The sequence below is a fragment of the Bipolaris maydis genome (genome assembly GCF_028858645.1).
Source record: "Bipolaris maydis strain C4 unplaced genomic scaffold PSV08scaffold_15, whole genome shotgun sequence".
In the NCBI taxonomy this organism is placed as follows: domain Eukaryota; kingdom Fungi; phylum Ascomycota; class Dothideomycetes; order Pleosporales; family Pleosporaceae; genus Bipolaris; species Bipolaris maydis.
This window is the reverse complement of record NW_027093871.1, coordinates 483,693-500,814: the sequence shown is the minus strand read 5'-3', so window position 1 is coordinate 500,814 and position 17,122 is coordinate 483,693. Positions and strand designations below refer to the sequence as shown.

General features: G+C 51.1%; 6 protein-coding genes across 6 annotated transcripts; 3 read left to right on the top strand and 3 right to left on the bottom strand.

Moving 5' to 3' along the window:
- Positions 1 to 1,415, top strand: PSV08DRAFT_209654 (uncharacterized protein). The gene is made up of 4 exons (XM_014225479.2): positions 1 to 89; positions 173 to 267; positions 349 to 1,037; positions 1,096 to 1,415. Exons 1-4 carry the CDS (start codon positions 25 to 27, stop codon positions 1,180 to 1,182), a joined length of 936 nt encoding a protein of 311 aa, XP_014080954.1. The 5' UTR covers positions 1 to 24; the 3' UTR covers positions 1,183 to 1,415.
- A 185-nt stretch (positions 1,416 to 1,600) lies between these two features.
- On the top strand, positions 1,601 to 4,119 carry PSV08DRAFT_412295 (uncharacterized protein; the record flags this gene model as incomplete). Its single annotated transcript, XM_014225478.1, has 5 exons — positions 1,601 to 1,747; positions 1,799 to 2,430; positions 2,480 to 2,752; positions 2,803 to 2,860; positions 2,923 to 4,119. The coding sequence occupies 5 exons, from the start codon at positions 1,601 to 1,603 to the stop codon at positions 4,117 to 4,119; spliced, it is 2,307 nt and encodes a 768-aa protein (XP_014080953.1).
- Positions 4,120 to 7,773: 3,654 nt separating this feature from the next.
- Positions 7,774 to 10,750, bottom strand: PSV08DRAFT_412294 (uncharacterized protein; the record flags this gene model as incomplete). The annotated part of the gene is made up of 2 exons (XM_014225477.1): positions 7,774 to 10,607; positions 10,666 to 10,750. The coding sequence occupies 2 exons, from the start codon at positions 10,748 to 10,750 to the stop codon at positions 7,774 to 7,776; spliced, it is 2,919 nt and encodes a 972-aa protein (XP_014080952.1).
- Positions 10,751 to 11,244: 494 nt separating this feature from the next.
- On the bottom strand, positions 11,245 to 12,581 carry PSV08DRAFT_209647 (uncharacterized protein). The gene is made up of 2 exons (XM_014225476.2): positions 12,229 to 12,581; positions 11,245 to 12,180 (listed from the first exon to the last, which is right to left on the bottom strand). Exons 1-2 carry the CDS (start codon positions 12,551 to 12,553, stop codon positions 11,513 to 11,515), a joined length of 993 nt encoding a protein of 330 aa, XP_014080951.2. The 5' UTR covers positions 12,554 to 12,581; the 3' UTR covers positions 11,245 to 11,512.
- Positions 12,582 to 13,072: 491 nt separating this feature from the next.
- Positions 13,073 to 14,770, top strand: PSV08DRAFT_412292 (P-loop containing nucleoside triphosphate hydrolase protein). The gene has a single exon (XM_014225475.2). It carries the CDS (start codon positions 13,102 to 13,104, stop codon positions 14,740 to 14,742), a length of 1,641 nt encoding a protein of 546 aa, XP_014080950.1. The 5' UTR covers positions 13,073 to 13,101; the 3' UTR covers positions 14,743 to 14,770.
- Positions 14,771 to 15,135: 365 nt separating this feature from the next.
- PSV08DRAFT_355956 (uncharacterized protein) lies at positions 15,136 to 15,909 on the bottom strand (the record flags this gene model as incomplete). The annotated part of the gene is made up of 2 exons (XM_066092924.1): positions 15,136 to 15,524; positions 15,615 to 15,909. 2 exons carry the CDS (start codon positions 15,907 to 15,909, stop codon positions 15,136 to 15,138), a joined length of 684 nt encoding a protein of 227 aa, XP_065948117.1.
- Between the last annotated feature and the right edge of the window lie 1,213 nt (positions 15,910 to 17,122).

Here is a 17,122-nt window from a genome sequence, read left to right as displayed (position 1 = left end):
ACCACAGTCACTGTTGGTCAAAAGATGCCGCTGTCAGGCTCTGCATCGGCTTTGCCGTCCTTTCGGAAGCAGCATCTCCTCGTCGAGTTGTACGTCGTAGGCTACACACACACACTCTCTCTCTCTCATACGCCTCACGCAGCCTGCTAGCGCAAGCCTAACATTCGCACAGCTCGCGCCTTCGCTATGCCCAACTTGATGGCGTTTTCCTGAGCATCACGCCTGGCGACCCATCCCTGTGGGTCGGTGTGATCTTCGTGCGAAAAGGTAGGGTGTTCCATAGGGCTAAGCGACTCCCCTGGTGCTTCGCGCCCATCTAAATTGGCCCCCTTGTTCACCTCTTGATAGGACCATATGCGCCTGCAGTCTTACGCTTCCAAATCTCCTTTCCATCAAGCTATCCTGCCATACCCCCCCTCGTGACCTTTTCCACCGATGTCTTTCACCCCTTGCTCACGCCGCTCACCACGTACACGTACACGACTGGATCTGCTGAGTCGGATACCGTAAGTGCCACGGATGAAGAGCGCTTGCCACCGGGAGGATTCAGTCTGCGACACGGCTTCCCACACTGGTTTGGACGAACTCGATCCTCTGTGCCCGATTCTCGTCACCCCAGTGGCTCTGTCTTGGCCAGTCCCGCACGTTCCGAGTTTAATGTCACCTCGGGTGCTCCTGGTGCGGCCCGCTCGGCAGAGGAAATATCCATTGTGCGCATGATAGAGTACATACGTTCCACCTTCAGTGATGAGTCAATCTTGGACTCACTTCCGCTCGATGCCGCTGCCAATCCAGGGGCCTATCACGCGTGGCGGGCTCATCGTGCTCCTGTTCTGCGAGCTCAGCAATCTCCACCCACGGAGCCTAGCCCAGAGCTGCCGGTAACTGACAAGTCAGAAAGCAGTAATGCGCTAGGCCCAAACAGGCGCCCTGGAGAATGGAATTGGGAAGGCGTATGGGAGGAGCGTGTGAGAAAAGCAGTCAAAGCTAGTCTCTCTGAGCCTGTACTTTTTGGCACAGGCGCTGGAGAAGACATTGTAAGCTCTCGACATCCACGTATGCAAGGCAAGATGACTAACAGATATTTTTTTTTAGATTCGCTTCCGTGAAGCAGACGAGGAAATGCAGGAGAATATGAAGATGCACCTAGAGATGGCTGCTGCTCGTACTGCTGAAGTATAACGTGCACATGCCACATTGGCAAGAGCTACCCCGACGCCTCTCCAATGGGCAGGGACTCTTCGATGTCACTGTGGCCGATGTACACTCAAGGACAAACGCTGTTGCTGCATGACAAGAGCGATGATCCTGTTCATCTGCTCACCCCACTGTCATGCCTTCTCTAAACAATAGCTAGTCCTCTCCTTTAGTTTCTACATCCGCCTTCTATCTATGACTTTGTGTGCAAATCTCGCATCTCAACCCGTGCACTAGTTACTTCTTCTTCTTCTTAATCATCTTCATTCGTAAGGCAACGGGTTTTGGCTTTGGACCTGGACCACGCACACTTACAGCAGTTCACGGTGAGTAGTGTGAGAGTGGGCTGTGTGAGGAGGTGAGGTGACTTGCACCTCCGTTTGTCAACACTGGCCCGCTCAAGATGATTGCGACAACAAGCGGCAGCGGCCTGCCTCCCCACGTTCACCTCTGTCCATCCCCGCTACACATACACAAAAAGCAGCGCAAAGCGACATTTCGCCGACGCATACTCCCCAAGTCCACCCACAGTGACATTGGCGATCAGTACGTCTTCGGGCCACTAGACGATATCATCGACGAGATCAAGAGCGAAATTTAGGAGCTGCCGCTCAATGATAGTGTCGACCTGTCTGTCCTCGATTGGGCGTGTCCAGTCAAAGCACCACCGCCGTGCGCCACGCTACCTCTGTCCATCAGTCGTACTCCAAGCCCTCATCCTCTGACGATACCGAAGAACAGGAACAGTCGCTCATCAGCTTCAAGCTCGAGCTTTGGGGGTCCAATGACGCATTCGCGCAACAGCAGTCAAGGTAAGCATGTCAATAGCGCCTCAGGGCTTTTTCCACACACCATGGGTTCCATGCCTTGGCCTTTGCTCGATGGGCCCTTGTCTGAATCTGCACATGCGCCAAGGGTACTAGGTCCCGCCAAGGGTCCTGATGGTGTGAGTGCTCAACAGGCTCTAGAAGGTGTCATCTACAACGAACCAGTTCGTAACGAACCACCAAAGCGGCCCAAGTCGAGTAAGTTGCGGCTCTTTACGAATGGTTTTCCTCTTTTGCGCCGTCAAGGAACTGGCGATACGAGTGTCAGCACTAGAACTGTGTCTAACACAGTCTCATCGTCCGTCAAAACAACATCTACAATTCACGATGAGGGCAAGGAGAGATCATTTGCGCAAGGTGTGGATGAAAGTGCCATCATGGCTTATCTGGCAAGGAATGCTTGCGAGTATGTCAATCCCGTCCTGCTACCCGAAAACAATACTAAGGTTGTTTAGCGGTGAAAAGATCAAGTCTTTCATGGATCTCTTGACGAAGCACATGCCCCCGCCCACAAACTACGAGCGAGAGGTGGCTGATGCGTATGTTCCGAACTCGCCTCTCGCGCTACCGAACACTCTACGAGCGGCGATTAGACTGTTCCCAGATGCCAAGGTACTTACAGAAGACGTGCAGGAAGTTACCGTCGCAATCGATATTGAGGGAACTCTGCACAACCAGAGATCTCTTTCTGAAACCGCGATAGACGTGGTCTTTGTGGTAGACAATGGGCAAGTGCAAATACATCGGTCTCGAAGATGCAAATTAACGCAAGACATAGGTACTATGTGACCCAGGCTTGTCTGGAAAAGTCCCTAGAAGCAGTCAAGGGAGCTCTGGTAGGCTGCATTGGCGAAAAAAAAAGTAAACTAGCTAGCTTTCCCGTACTTACTTTTTATAGTATCACCTCGGCTCTGGGGACCGGTTGGCGCTGTATACCACACATTGCACTCACCGGAAAGTGACCGGAAATCGACCTGACATGCTGTATCCGATACGACGATTCAGCAAAGATACGGAAGCAATGGTCCGAGAACTTACTGCTACGATTTTACGGTCCGGTACCCAAGCCTGGGATCCGCCTCGGCCAAACCCATCTATGGTCGATGTCGTTCTTGGTATAGCCAGGTCACTTGAGGTTGAACGTCTCAAGGCTGGCCGTACCCATATTATTGTACTATCACCCGCAGCCCACGTACTTCACGACGTGTCAAAGTACTTTGCAGATCTCCATCTCCATAGAATCAACCCAGCCATACTTCCGTATCGTCGCCAGCCGGAGTTTCAGGATACGACATGCACTGATACCTGCTGTAGTAATGTATTTGCAAGCAACTGGTCCAAGTATCAGTCGACTCCTATTCGCATCAAGCGCATCTTACGAGATGCGCGATGCACCAAGCCCGTAGGAGAGCTGACTGGCTTGAGCGTCGATGTCCGGGCCAGAACAGGCTGCGAGGTTATCGAGTTTTACGGGAATAAGGAGATTCCTCAGCTGTATCTGGGAGAAGTGCACACGCTATTCGTCAAAGTACGCGTCACCAAGGGGGAAGCCCGGAGCATCAATCTGGACTCTGATAACCCCATTCTCAACTCGAACTTGGATGCCAATGGCTTGAGACAGGAGCTGTTGAATTCTGTCCATGTGGGTGCGACCAGGTTACACCTTTTTGACGTGCAGGTATTGTATCGCAACTCCATACATGAATCACAAACTTGGAACTACACTGAGAGCCCTTTGATCCTCATAAGCGAGATGGGCGGTCTAGCACCGCCTCGGGATCCATCCTTGGAGGTTTACAGACGCCAATACTTCTACCACATCACTCAGGCTCCACCTAATGAAGCTAAGGCTGTGGCTGAGAGCATTCTTGATGCACTTGCTGAGAACAACGAGCAAGCCAAGGTGCTGGTTGAGTGTATGATTGAGGAACTGCGGCGGCATTTGGCGATTCGCGAGTACGAGCAACAATGCCGACAACGGCTTCCATTGTGCCCTGGCCCCATTGAAATTGAAACATCCCACCAGTGGCTGATGGAGTTGTGGAACCACCGGAAAAACAAGTGCGACTGCATCGACGCCTCTGACCGTCTATGAGGAAGGGGGTGTGCGCAGGTGAGTGACGGGATGAAGATTAGTGAACAAGAGCTCTGGAAGCATGACATAGCAGCTGGTGCATTTGTTCTTTTCTTTCGTTTTCTTTTGCCCGAGTTAGCGGTCGGATTCGCATTATGATGGAGATGACAGGAGCCGATGGCAGGAGCGAATGCAACCACAGGGCGGAGTAGGGAGTCCTTCGACCGTTGAGGATCCACAATTGGGAAGGAGTTCAAATGTGGAAGTCTGGTGTTCCACAACGGCCTTTTGGATGACAAGGCAGACTGCCAGGTTCTGGACCAATCAGGGGCATACGGAGCGAGAGTTCCCACACTCGTAAGCACAGATAGTGGGTTTGTCACAGTCACGGCCCCCAGATTTTATGGCGGTATATTACCTAGCATGTTCAATAACTACAACCAGGTCATAGCATGCATACATATATGGAAAAAAGGAAAAGAGCGGACCAGTTCTCACATCGAAAGACCCCTGGTGCATAGGCGTGCATGCTCGCACGTGCATACAACGCTACATGGCACAAGTTATGCGTGTAAGGGCGCGCTAAAATAAAGATTAGGCTCTTCTTCGGATGACAACCATATTTATTACAGAGATATTCTGCATAATACCAACTCTATAGAGTCTAGATAGTACTCTTTCTAGTATAGGGCTTACTCTTCACCCTGGCCTGTATTGTCCCCTTGTTCGTGGCCCACATACATTATTTCTGCCATGTAGCATAGTATGCAAGATGAGATCTCGTCGAACCCATGCCCGTGCAGTCACATTGAAGATTGCGGAGCACTTACTCGATGACGTCCCGTACTCTTTGCTTTTTCGTTTCGGAACTTTTTACTTTCTGGGCTTCACACCGCCCGTGCAGCTTGCTTTCCGGATGATGCCGGCTGGAGGAACACCCTCACACACGCACACATGGACTCATCCAGACCTGTACGCGAAAAGAAGGAAGAGAAAAAGGAATAGCACAGAGGAGATCAATTGGGCTTCGAGACGAGGCTGTGCGCAGCGACTAGCGTGCATACCGGACCTGACTCCGTGCCGCCACGCGGACGTGGGGCACGTTTTTCCCTTCCCCCCCCCCCCCTACCTTCCCTACAAGCACAAGCGAAGTTTGGTACCCAAGAAAAAAAAAATAACCGGCCCGGTAAGAAAAACGTAGTTCGAGAGGGAGAGCTAGTTGGCCTGTGCGAGCCCAGCTGCGACTGCTAGCGACCATGCTTTAAGTGGGTGTGTGTATGCAAGCCCAGCTGCACAAACGAGACAGCAGGCGAACAAAAGCAATTGCGGAAGAAAAAGGAACAACATGAACAGGTATCCTTGGTTTTATCTTGCTTCGATTTCTGCTGCTTGCTTTACTTTTTGCTCGCGATCTCTAATGCTAAGGCGCTTTTTTTGGTTGCATTGCATCTTGTGTGTTTTTTTTTTTCGCCACTGGGACAGGGAGGGGAGGGCAGGGTTTAGGATGTGTGCGTGTAATGCAGGTGTAATGGGTGGTCCGTCGGGGCTGAAGAGACGGATGGGTAAGTGCAATCTTCCCCTCCCCCTCCTTCCCCAGGCTGACCTTGCTACCACGTTTTTACATGGCTGTAGCCAAACCGGTGGGGTTTTTCTTTTTTTGAATCCTCGATTCCTTCGATTACCAGCTTTCTCCTCTACCTCCGCCCCCTCTTTTTTTTTGGTAAGGATTCATCGCATGCACATGCGCGTAAAACTAACCGACTTCAACCCAGCTTTTTCACTGTTTTCTAATCACTTTTCTTTCTTTTTTTCTTTCCTCTTCTACCTCTACTGTCCCTCTCTTTTCCCTGCATCCTAAAGGGTCGTAGTTTTCTTTTCTTGAAAAAGTTTCCCTCTGCATCCCTTTTTCTTTTGTTTGCTTTTTTTTCAGACTCACATCGTCCATGGTCATTGCAACCTTTTTCCCTTTGCTCGTTCCGCGGGCAAAAGTTTTTTTTAAAAAAAAAAGAAAATGTGATTTCGGGGTTTCCCATCGTACCCTGCACTCTCACACACGCGCACGCTCTTTCTTCATCCTTTCTTTCCTTTTTCCCCCTCTCTACTGCCCGAACCGCGCAGGGTCATGCTACATGAAAAAAAGACATCAACACAGTTTGAATGAGCAAAGGGATCGGAAGGGGGAGGGGGAATATGTTACACAAACACGTCATGGATTACCAGTTACGAACCACCCACGTTTTCTCCATGTACATCTACATACATTGGAACTTGTGTTGACACACGAACCCAGTTTCCCACTTTTCCCTTTGTGTGTGTTCTTTGGCCCCCTCCTCCCGTCCTTGTTCATTCTCGCTTACTCACTCTGCGTTTGCTTTCTTTCTTTCTTTCTTCCTTTTTTTTCTTGCAAATGGGTCCTTTCTACACGCCGAAGTTTAGGCGAGGGTTAGACGCAAAGCGGAGCGAAGGAGCGGAGCGGAGGGTGGGAGCCGAAGAGAGAGACAAAGGATGTGTGTGTGTGTACTACTACTATACACACACCCATGTTGTATACGACGCTACAACAACCGGTAAAGGTCACTCGGTACTTTGAACCGGATCCTCTCGTGCTTCCCTTCTTCCCCCTCTTTTTTTTTCTGTTTTGCTTATTCCTCCTCTAATACATGCATATGTGCGTGCCCCGCTGCGGTTTCAATGATGTTAGCGGTGGGAGAGGGAGGGGGTGTGCGTGCAAGGTTCTTTTTGAAGGGAGGGCGTGCAGGCATGACGCATGGGGCTGCGGGTCTCTCCGTTTGGGTCTTGCGGGAGATCCAGAGTCCGGGCACGCGAGGGTGTGGAGGTTTGTTGGGTGAGGCTGAGCAAGTAGGTAGTCACGAGATGTGGGGTTGAGGGGAAGAGTGGGAAGCACGTGGGTGAGCTGGAGAGAGTAGATCTAGCCTTACTTCTTAATGAGAATAATGCTTAGGACAAGGTTTGCTTCCAATAGTAGTATGTTTTCCATCATTCGCTTTGGAAGAAAATTTTGTGGTGTTATTATGTAGCATTAGAAATTGTAAAAGAGTCGGCATTTCTGCTAGAATATACGTGAAGCTTTTATACACACGCCCGTTACCTCCCAAGTAACACCACCCCCCACCCCCAACTCCCTTTGTTTCCTTACCAATCCTCGCCTCTCTCTAACCTAACATCTTCACTTCTTTCAGTTTCGCGGTATCCCTGGCCCTTGATGTATCCATCATCTAGTAAAACCTTTTTCTTGTTTGAGGTCACACACACACACACACATTTGAACTTAGAAAGCAATTTTTGTCACCAACCAGTAGCCCATCCATCTCTCAGTGAAACCCAAAAAAATGCCCCAATTTCTGCAGTAAAATTCGCCCTATAGGTTGTGATAACTCGATAGTTAATGTAAATGGAATATACAAGTTGACAGAGAAAAAATAATCATGTATAACGGACCAACTCCCCTCTTTGAAGTTTTAACCCATGAATGCAGGACCCATCTTATCTACATATCTTAGGAGGGAAAAAAAAGTTAAAATAAAGAAAAGAAGGGGAAAAGGATGCTTTGCAACTTGGAGCCAAAAAAAGAACAATATCTGAAGGAGAAAATTTTCTGAATGTTTGAAAAAAAATCTAATTGAGTCGTCACCTTCCCCCCCCCCCCCCCCCTCACTATCCCTTACCAAGGAAGCGGTAAGACCGTGGCGAAACCACCAACGGCGACCCAACCAAACCCTCCATCGATCCATCTCCCATCGCCACCCCTTGTTCGAGCCTGCGGAGAGGAGGCGTAGGAAAATCCGTATACGGCACCTCGACGCCCTCATCCGCAACCGCACTACCAGTTATCGTCGTCGTCGAAGAAAAAGACATCTCAGACCGCGACGTGTGGCTCATCTCCTGCTCCGCCGCCGTATCCTCCTCGTCCTCCGTTGATGAAGTATACGAAAAGGCATTTGGCAGGAGATGGTACGACGACGGATTCGCATACAGGGTGATTGAATGCGGGGTTTCTGAGCGGGTATCGACGGGTAGAGGGAGGTCGTTGGTTGTCAATGGTAGAGTTCTGTTTCGCTGGGGTTTTGTGGGGTGGGCGGGGGCAAGGGAGGGTGGTGATGGGGGATTGAGACGGTGGAGGCGGCGGAGGGAGCGGAGGGAGTTTACGCTGTTTCGGGCGGATATGGCGGGGCTGCGGCGGAGACTGCAGTCGGGTGGGAGAGGGGTTAGTGTTGGGGAGGGGATGATGTGGTCGGAGAGAGTACAGTGGGTGGTTGGGAGGGGGGGCAGGGGTTTCTGGGGGCCTTTGCTGTAGCCGGTTACTGCGGCGGCGAGGGCGGATGCGGTGTCGGTGGGTGTGCTGATGACTCGGCTGCTGCGCCAGTCTAGGAAGGGGTCGTTGGCGTCGGTGAAGGGGTTGCCCGGGTCGCTGTAGCGTATCGTGTTGACGTTGTAGGTGTGGTGATATTCGTCGTCTAGAGAGTTGTGGGGGGCACGAGGGAGTGTGATGCTTCTGCTTGATGCAGATGGTCTCACACCTGTACCCCCGGATAGGAGAGTCGAGGCCTCGTCTCTGCCGCTGTCACCTTCAGAATGGTCAGGGAAAGGGTCGTATAAGTAGGCCATCTCTGGGTATGGCCCGGATCCATCGTTGTTGTGCTTCAATGCATGATAGCGACGGATGACAAAGATTGCAGCGACGATTGCTAGGAGAACTCCAGTGGTGCTGCCAATCACTACTCCTGCAGTCTCAGATGGCTTCAGTGAAGGCGCGGCCGCTGCGGCCTCTGTCTCAGTGGGGCTGTTCGTAGGAGGAAGAGCTGTGCTTTGGCCCTTCATGGTTTCCTTAATATCCTCTGTTCCTGACATCATGTTCGATGGTGACTGGAAATTCTGTGTCTTTGTCTTGGTCACAAAGCTGCTAGGTGTCACAGAGGCGGAGGGAACCGCTGATCTGCTGATAGACGAAATATGTAAACTAGATACCCCGCTCATGTGCGAGCTACGGGCGGTAATTGTGCTGGAGCTACTTCTCATGCTGGTTGGAAAGATTGGGTTGGTAAAAGGGTGACTCGATTGAGCAGTCCTGGATACAGAAGCGTTTCTAGAGCCGGTGAAAACCGAAGAGATGACTGGAAATGGTAAAAGAGCAAGCGAAGAAGTAGCATCTGTTCCTGAAGTAGTTGCCAGTCGCAATGAGGAGATAATCATTGATGAGAGTTGTCCAGATGATGTCTTCGTAACAGTTGTGGATGTTGAGGATTGAGTAGGTGTGGGTATTAGAGAATTGTGTGTGAATGGTTTTGACATAGACGAAGGCTGTAAACTCGCCCGCGTTGTCTGGATATATGTACTGCTTTCGATTCTGCTCAAAAGGCTCCCCGTACTAAAAACAGATGTAGAGGAAATTCCTGACGAGGAAAAGGTGTTGTTTTCTGGAAATGGCATATTGGTTGGACTTGGAATATCCGAAACAACTGACCGAGTTGGTACGGCCAGGCTTGCAGAAGGTACTGAACCAGAAAAGTTACTGTTCGAAAACAAGTTAGAGGATACTGAGATGGTGAGCCTTCCTGGTAAGAGAGAGCTCGTCGGGGCAAGGGTTTGGGAGTTGGGCCGAGTGAAGACAAGCGGTATCCAATCAGTATTAACCACGCTCGCCTCAGAACTGATAGTAGAAGGAAGAGATAGAGTTGAGGCGTTTTGGGCTACGGCAGTCGGTAATGGAAAGAAATTTCCCGAGGTCTCTGAAGAAAGTGAAGCTGTTTCTTGAGGAATGGTGATGGTCGGCGCGCTTGCTTTTGCTGTAGCAGATGGGCTGCTTTTATCGTTATTGGTGTCAATTTTGGAAGATATTGGGGGCAGCCAGTTGACCAAATCGGACACTGTATGTGACGGAAGCCTCGTGGTACTCCTCGAAGAGGTAGGAAGCCTCGGTGGTGTTGAGCTAAGAGTCGAAGATGTACAACTAGTTGTAGCACTAGTGACAGCGACATTTACGGCTCGACTCGAACTTGAAGTTTGAGAAAGACTATCCCATACTATATGGAATAGGTCGGTCGTAGTTGCTGGCAGCTGAGTGCTTGACAATCGTATCTCAGAAACAGTCGAGGACATGTACTCAACTTCCGGTGTAGGCGATGAAATCACAGTGGGTAGCGAAGTGATTGAAAGTGTGTTCGCTCCTTTCGTGACGCTTTGTAATATTGCCCCTGAACTGTATGGTGCGGATGATGTTGAAGGCGCATTGCTGCTTGTCCTAGATGGTATACTCGGTATCGATTCTGAGGGCGAGGGAGTAGAAGGAAAAGCATGTTCCCGGGATGTTGACGTTGCTGAAGACTCTGTCTCAGTTGAGGTAAAGACGACGGAGTCAATGTGTGTTGCCGACATGCGAGAAGTATCACTCGACGTCTCCGACACCCTGGTATTGTTATAGAAAGCCAGTACTTGACGCGGTATTACGGAGAATCTTCTGTTCGCATCGTGCATTTCTGACGATCCTGCATCTGTAGAATATGTTAGTATCAACCACTTCCATAGGCCACAAGTCTCCATTCCACTTACTTTGTCCATTATCCACCGCCCCATTACTCCCAACAATCAACGACGCAGTACAAACAGTGACCAAACCTTCTATTAACCAACCCATTGCATGTCCGCACTCAAAATCAACCCAAAATATGAAACGACATAGACTGGGAAGAAAAAAACACAACGGAAATCACCCACATTGAACGCGATCGAATCGCATAACACAAAACAAGACTTTCGCAGCAAACCGATGAAACCGGACAACAAAGAAACTACATATGATTATTCACCCACCCAAAGTTTGTTGGTTCCAAGACCCGATGGAAGGCCCCTTTCGTTATTATTGGAGCACTTTGTTCGGGGGGCCGAAACAGGGTAAGCGTGGGGTAAGGCCTTTGGGGCTGAGTCGCCCGTATAAGGTGCATACAACAAATCCGAGAATAACACGGTGCCAGCTAGTGCTAACATTAGCGCAGGATGCGGTTGTGGCTAAAATGAGTGCATGAACGATTTTGGAGGCTTTGTGTTGGAAATTATGATGCGATAAATATGTATGCGCGTTGGGACATGATTTTAGGACTCAGTGAGGACAATCATAGGTGCCTGGGTTTGTTCGTTGGTTGTTAGACCAGCTGCAAAGATATCGACATTGTATATTGAGTTGGCCGAGTCAAGCTGCTGCACCAGCCAGACTGACTCTAGCTTGCTAGAAACAAACTTGGAGATTAACGAAGGAGATATAACGCAGTGACGAGATGCCTACGAACTCTCGAGATTACAGCCTTGCATTCCTTATCCAGCTCCATGCGTCTATGTCTGTTGCAACCGCTGAGCACCGTCCAAATTCATCCCTATCAGACCTAAAAGACTTCTAATGCAGCTACCCTTTCCTTGTTGAGCCACTACCAGTAACAATGTAGGCCTGGCTATCACGGATCATCTCTTGTAGCCAAGTAGGTAAAGCACGCAATCTGGACACGAATCGCGGACCAATAGCTATCTGCCCGCTCTTCGCGGCGACGATCTGTTTGGCCATGATGTCGGCAACATAGTCTGCTTCTAATAGCTGGCCACCCATGTTCTTCAGTCCGCTTGCAAGGGCCGAGTGTGCTGTTATGGCTGACTTTGTCCAGTGGGGGTGGATGACGGAAGTCAGGATTTCAGGGCAGTTGTACCGATGCTTCAACTCTAGCGTAAGCCCCTCGTGAAATGCTAGGATGGCGGCTTTGGAACAGCTGTAATCGACAGCACCGGCTACAGTGACAAAGGAAGCGAGACTTGCGACGGTCATTACGTGACCTTTCTTCTTCTTAATCATGTCTGGCAGAAATTCTTGTACAGTGATCCAGTGACTCATTAAGTTGATGTTGAACATGCTCTGAAGACGGGCGTAGGGGATGTCGAGAATACTCCACGCGTTCCCGATGCCGGCATTGTTGACCAGGATGGATGGATGGCCTAGATCGGAGCGTAGAGCTTCCGCAGCCTGGTGGATGTTGTCTTGCGAAGTGACATCACACTTGTAAAATCGAATAAGAGCGAGTTCATCTAGTTCCTTATTAGCACGGATGGTGTTGGACCTGTGCTGTGGCTAACCTTTAGTAAAGACTTCTGACAGGGGGTTAACATCCAGGACTGCGACCCTGATACCATAGGAAACGAGCTTCTTTACAACACATGCACCAATGCCTGCTGAGCCTCCAGTCACAACAGCTACCTCACGCTTCCAGTCCCAGACGCTTTTATCGGTGGAAAAACGCCATCGCCTGTCGGCCCAGCGATTTAATGTCCAGTTCGCTTCGAAAAGAGCCCACACGGAAAACGCCCACTTGAGGAACCAGTGAAGGTTTGCAACAAGGGTGCTAGAAAGACCGAGCTTACTGCCAAAACCTGACCACACTGGGTTGTTGGTGTGGAGCATAGCCGCCCCCAGGGCGAGCAAGGCACACTGAATCATGGTGGGGGCGGGGCGGGTATGCTGGTGGCGAAAGTGGTAGAGTCCGGAGTTCGCAGAAATTGTGCAAGTCCTGATCCTTCAAGCCAGGCACTGATTCAATGGAAAATAATAAGAGACGTCGTTGCAGTGTTGAACACGTAGAGAAAAAAGAAAATATACTGTGAACCCGCTCATATGTACCTTTAGGTAGTTGTGGATACGAAAATTTCGGGGTCGGCGGGTCTATTTCCGAACCAGGTATTGGAGTAAGCCACTCACAGATAGACCATATCCATTAAAGACAGATATACGCAACCGTCTTGTACGTGTCAGCGGAGGCAATGAAGCTGTAACGTTTAAGTCACAGGAACATAGAGACAAGATGAAGAAGATGCCAAGGAACTAGTTGTGCGCAAGCGTCGTCGATCACCAGGCCGCCATTGGCTAGCTCGGCGACGCGATGGTGTGCGTACTTGAGAAATCTACGGCAAAAGATATCAAGGCATTCACACCCCCAACTGTACCCTCGGCGCATGTCTTTCGCTCGAACCAACTGCTTGAGCGGTACGCTGGTGCCGTTTCTATACCCCGCCGTGTCCCAGGCGCAACTTGGCCTACTTTCACGCAGGTGGCTGCTTCGCAAATCATGTCTGCCGCAGCGAAGATGCAATTCGACATCTGATACTTCTCGACTGGACCCCACACCCGACGACTACTCACTCACGCCATTTGCCGACCGCTGCATCCTCACAGTCGAGGCTGGCGGGGGCGGGCACGGATGTGTATCTTTTCTGCGCGAAAAGTACATTGAAGAAGGGCCTGCCAACGGCGGTGATGGCGGCAGCGGAGGCAATGTGTACATCCAAGCCGTTCGCGGCGAGACGTCCCTGCACAAGCTGGCCCGGCGACGGCTAATCAAGGCTGGAAGAGGGCGCAATGGCCAGGGCAAAGTCAAAGGCGGCGAGCGGGGCACAGACGTTCTGATTACCGTCCCTGTAGGAACCATTGTGCGCGAGCTGCAGAGGCATGACCCTGTTGCTATCATGGAGGAAGAGCATTGGAAGATGGAGCAGAGCCCGGAAGAGGAAGATGTTGAACAGGGTGAGCCTAGCTATAGGAGAGATAGGTGGCTTGTATACCCTGGCACCATGGCCTCGGAGTTGAGCAGGATCAAGTTTCCCAAGCTCCCTCCGCCACGTAGATCTCACCTTGCCGCTCTCGAGCCTGAGGCGCCTTTGTGGCTGGATTTAGACAAGCACATGGAGACGCCAATGCTGATAGCAGCGGGCGCCATGGGCGGTCTGGGCAACCCGCACTTTATGACGCCCTTCAACTCGCGCCCCAAGATGGCCACGCGGGGTGACGAAGGGTTAAAGCTATCCCTCCAGCTCGAACTCAAGATCCTCGCCGATCTGGGTCTCGTGGGTCTGCCCAATGCAGGCAAGAGCACGCTGCTGCGGTCTTTGAGCAATAGCCGTGCGCGAGTTGGCAATTGGGCCTTTACAACCCTCCAACCAAATGTCGGCACAGTTGTGCTGGACAACCACAAGGGCCGTCCACTCGTCAAGTCACGCAGACCAGATGGCCAACTGCGAGAGAATTTCACCATTGCTGACGTGCCCGGGCTTATCGAGGACGCCCACTTAGACAAAGGACTTGGACTGGGCTTCCTGCGCCACATTGAACGCGCCGCAGTCCTCGCCTTTGTCATCGACCTGTCTGCCGGCGACGCAGTCCAAGTGCTGCAGCTCCTCTGGCGCGAAGTCTCCGAGTACGAGACCCTCCGCGGCAAGGAGCTCAATGCAGAAACAGAACGCAGAATGGTCACTTACATGCCTGCCGGTAATAGCAGTCCCCCTCCCAGCGACACCTCAGACCTCATCGACTCGCCGCAGCTGGACCCATCTCCGAAGCCGCTCCCGTTCATCACTACGACTCCTATATCCTCCAAGCCATGGTTTGTTGTCGCGACAAAGGCGGACTTGCCAGATACGCAGGCGAATTTTGAGTCGCTTCTTCAGTATTTAGATGGAGTGACTAAGGGGACTCTGCCTCACCCGAGCCATCGCCAGCATGCGTGGAAGCGCAACGTTCAGGCTGTGCCAATTAGTGCGATCAAAGGTGAAGGTGTACAGGTTATTCCACAGTTGGTTATGGATTTGCTGGATGAATAGATCGAAATGATACCCTTTTCGCCTCTTATTCTTTCGTGATGTGATTATCGCAAGTGTTTTTCGCCCAGGTATGAAAATGCTATGGCCTACTACCCAGGTTCGATGGTGCACGTCGTATCGATTCTTAAGAGAAATGCAAGGGTAACTGTTCATCTGTAAGACTCACAACAAGACAGTGTTCGCACGAGAAAAGACACTATGAAAGCATATCGTGAACATTAGAAGCGTGGATTCGAAAGCAACAATTCTCTGTGTTCAAAATTCCAAACTAAGTACAAACACACCAAATCTCAGGAGGGATTCTCCAAACCCGGCCATTGCATCTCTCTCCCGAACCATGGCGGAGGAATGACTTGCTGTATTCTAACCCCAACCAGAGCATCCGCCATGCTCTCATCTAACGCCGATCCTCGCAAAAGAACCTCTACCGAGACATCGGTAGGGAATAAACGTCCAATGCGCCCAATGCGCCCAATGCGGCCAAGGCCTAGAGCCAGTCGTACTAACGTTGATGTTGATGGCGTCTTTGATTCGCAATTGTCGCGCCTCCGCCTCATCCTGAGGTTGACCCTCAGGCTCAGAAGGTCGAGAGATCTCACGAGCGGGGGGCGGAGCCTCAACCTCAACGCGCTTGGCTGGAGTTGGTAGAGGTGACTGAGCCTTGCACTTTGCAGGCTTTGGAGCGACGGGACGAGGAGATGGCGCAGCAGATCTCACACTCGTGACGGCCTGTGGAGCGACGGATCGAGGAGACGGCGCAGCAGCTCCCGCACTTGGTGTAACTGGTGTAGCGTCGGATCATGGAGAGGGCGCAGCAGCTCTTACGTTTGGTGTAGCTGTTGGAGCGACGGATCGAGCAGCAGCTCTCTCACCTACTGTGGGGTTGTTGCGCACCGCGGAGCTGGGGTTGGCCTGAGGAGTCTGAACCGGGACACGCTTCGAATGGGATTTGATAGGCGTCACGGGCTGACGCTCAGCGCGACGCTGGGCGCCCATGCTCGAGGATTCTCCTTTCTCATGACTAGTTATTGGGCAGATTGCGAGCTCGTCGTCTGAGCTGGTGGAGTGAGTCTTAGTATCGCCCTCGCTAATAAGCTCCTCCTCTTTAGTGATAAAGTGTAGCGGCTGGAAAAGCTTCGGTGAGTTGATGGTGACGCGGTCGACCATGCGGTACAGGAGAGCCTAGAAAAGATGATTGTTAGTAAAGCTTGCTCTTAGTTAAAACAAATATATTACTTACTTGGGGGACTTAGAGTGAGCCCGCAAAGGCGCCGCAGACGCTAGAGTGAGCTCCGGCTCGAATAAGAGAAGCTAAGGACGGAGCAGTTGCTACGACCTGCGAAGTGTGATACTCCCTTATGAGCGTTGTCTGAAGATTTTGGAAAGTCCAGCCCCGTCTCTCCTGTAAAAACGGGGCTGGATTGCGCGGCCCCGTCCTCTCTCCATACAACGGGGTTGGATTGCGCCTAGTCGTTCAACTTGATGTCGTTGGTCTCGGCAGGAACTATCACTTTTTTTCCGCTGAGCAGAAAACCAATGTTGTCGGAATTATGGAACCGACGGCGTCTCAAAGAGAGCACTCTTTGCCATGTGCAGTGGCCTCACCCGCCCGTCGGCGGAGATATCCTCGTTGTCATATCACCCGGGGATGCCGGGGAAGGAATTGGGGGGTTGCTCAGAAGCACCGAGGAGTCCTCATATCACCCGAGGATGTCGGGGAGGGAATGAGTCAAGAGTGACGAAGCTTCCGGATCGACGCACTCCAATTCTCGTCGCTTGGGTCGCTGTCGTTGTCATCACATCACCCGGGGATGGCGGCTGGGATTACAGAACTCCTATGCATCACCTGGAGAGCCAGGGAAGAGTTTGGAATACATCTGTTACGAATGTTAGAACGGTATTGCGATGGGGAGTGGGAGAAGTCGTACTATACACTTGTATCCATGAATTGTAGCTCACTCGCTGCGAGGGGTCTAGGAAATTGGCGAGTTGCTCAAAGTGGACATGTCGCGGGATGGCAAGAAAGAGATTAGGGGTGATCTGAGAGATGCGACCATATGGCTTAGGAGTTGATGAGAATGATTTGGGTGCCCGGAAACTCCCAAAATCCTGTATATCACCCGGATAGACCGGGGAAAGTCTCAAGAGAATAGTGCATAGAGCCGTGATTGTCCGTTGCTTCTAGGAGGCACCTCCAAACTCCTATATATCACCCGAATATACCGGGGAAGAGTCTGAATGTGTTTCTATCAAGTAGGTTAGATAAATTTAGTTAAAAAAAGATTGAGGAACTCTTACGCTATCACAAGTTCTCCTGATCAATCAACCAAAGGAGAAGCTTTACTTCTCGTCTTGACTAGGATATCGTTAGCAACGATTA

Excerpts from the sequence above, each read along its gene's own strand:
- PSV08DRAFT_209654 (XM_014225479.2), top strand. The coding sequence starts at position 25 with ATGCCGCTGTCAGGCTCTGCATCGGCTTTGCCGTCCTTTCGGAAGCAG. Across the intron at positions 90-172 it reads CAGCATCTCCTCGTCGAGTT|CTCGCGCCTTCGCTATGCCC; the intron begins GTACGTCGTAGG and ends ACATTCGCACAG. Across the intron at positions 268-348 it reads TGTGATCTTCGTGCGAAAAG|GACCATATGCGCCTGCAGTC; the intron begins GTAGGGTGTTCC and ends ACCTCTTGATAG.
- PSV08DRAFT_209647 (XM_014225476.2), bottom strand. The coding sequence starts at position 12,553 with ATGCTCCACACCAACAACCCAGTGTGGTCAGGTTTTGGCAGTAAGCTC. Across the intron at positions 12,181-12,228 it reads GTCAGAAGTCTTTACTAAAG|ATGAACTCGCTCTTATTCGA; the intron begins GTTAGCCACAGC and ends ATAAGGAACTAG.
- PSV08DRAFT_412292 (XM_014225475.2), top strand. The coding sequence starts at position 13,102 with ATGTCTTTCGCTCGAACCAACTGCTTGAGCGGTACGCTGGTGCCGTTT.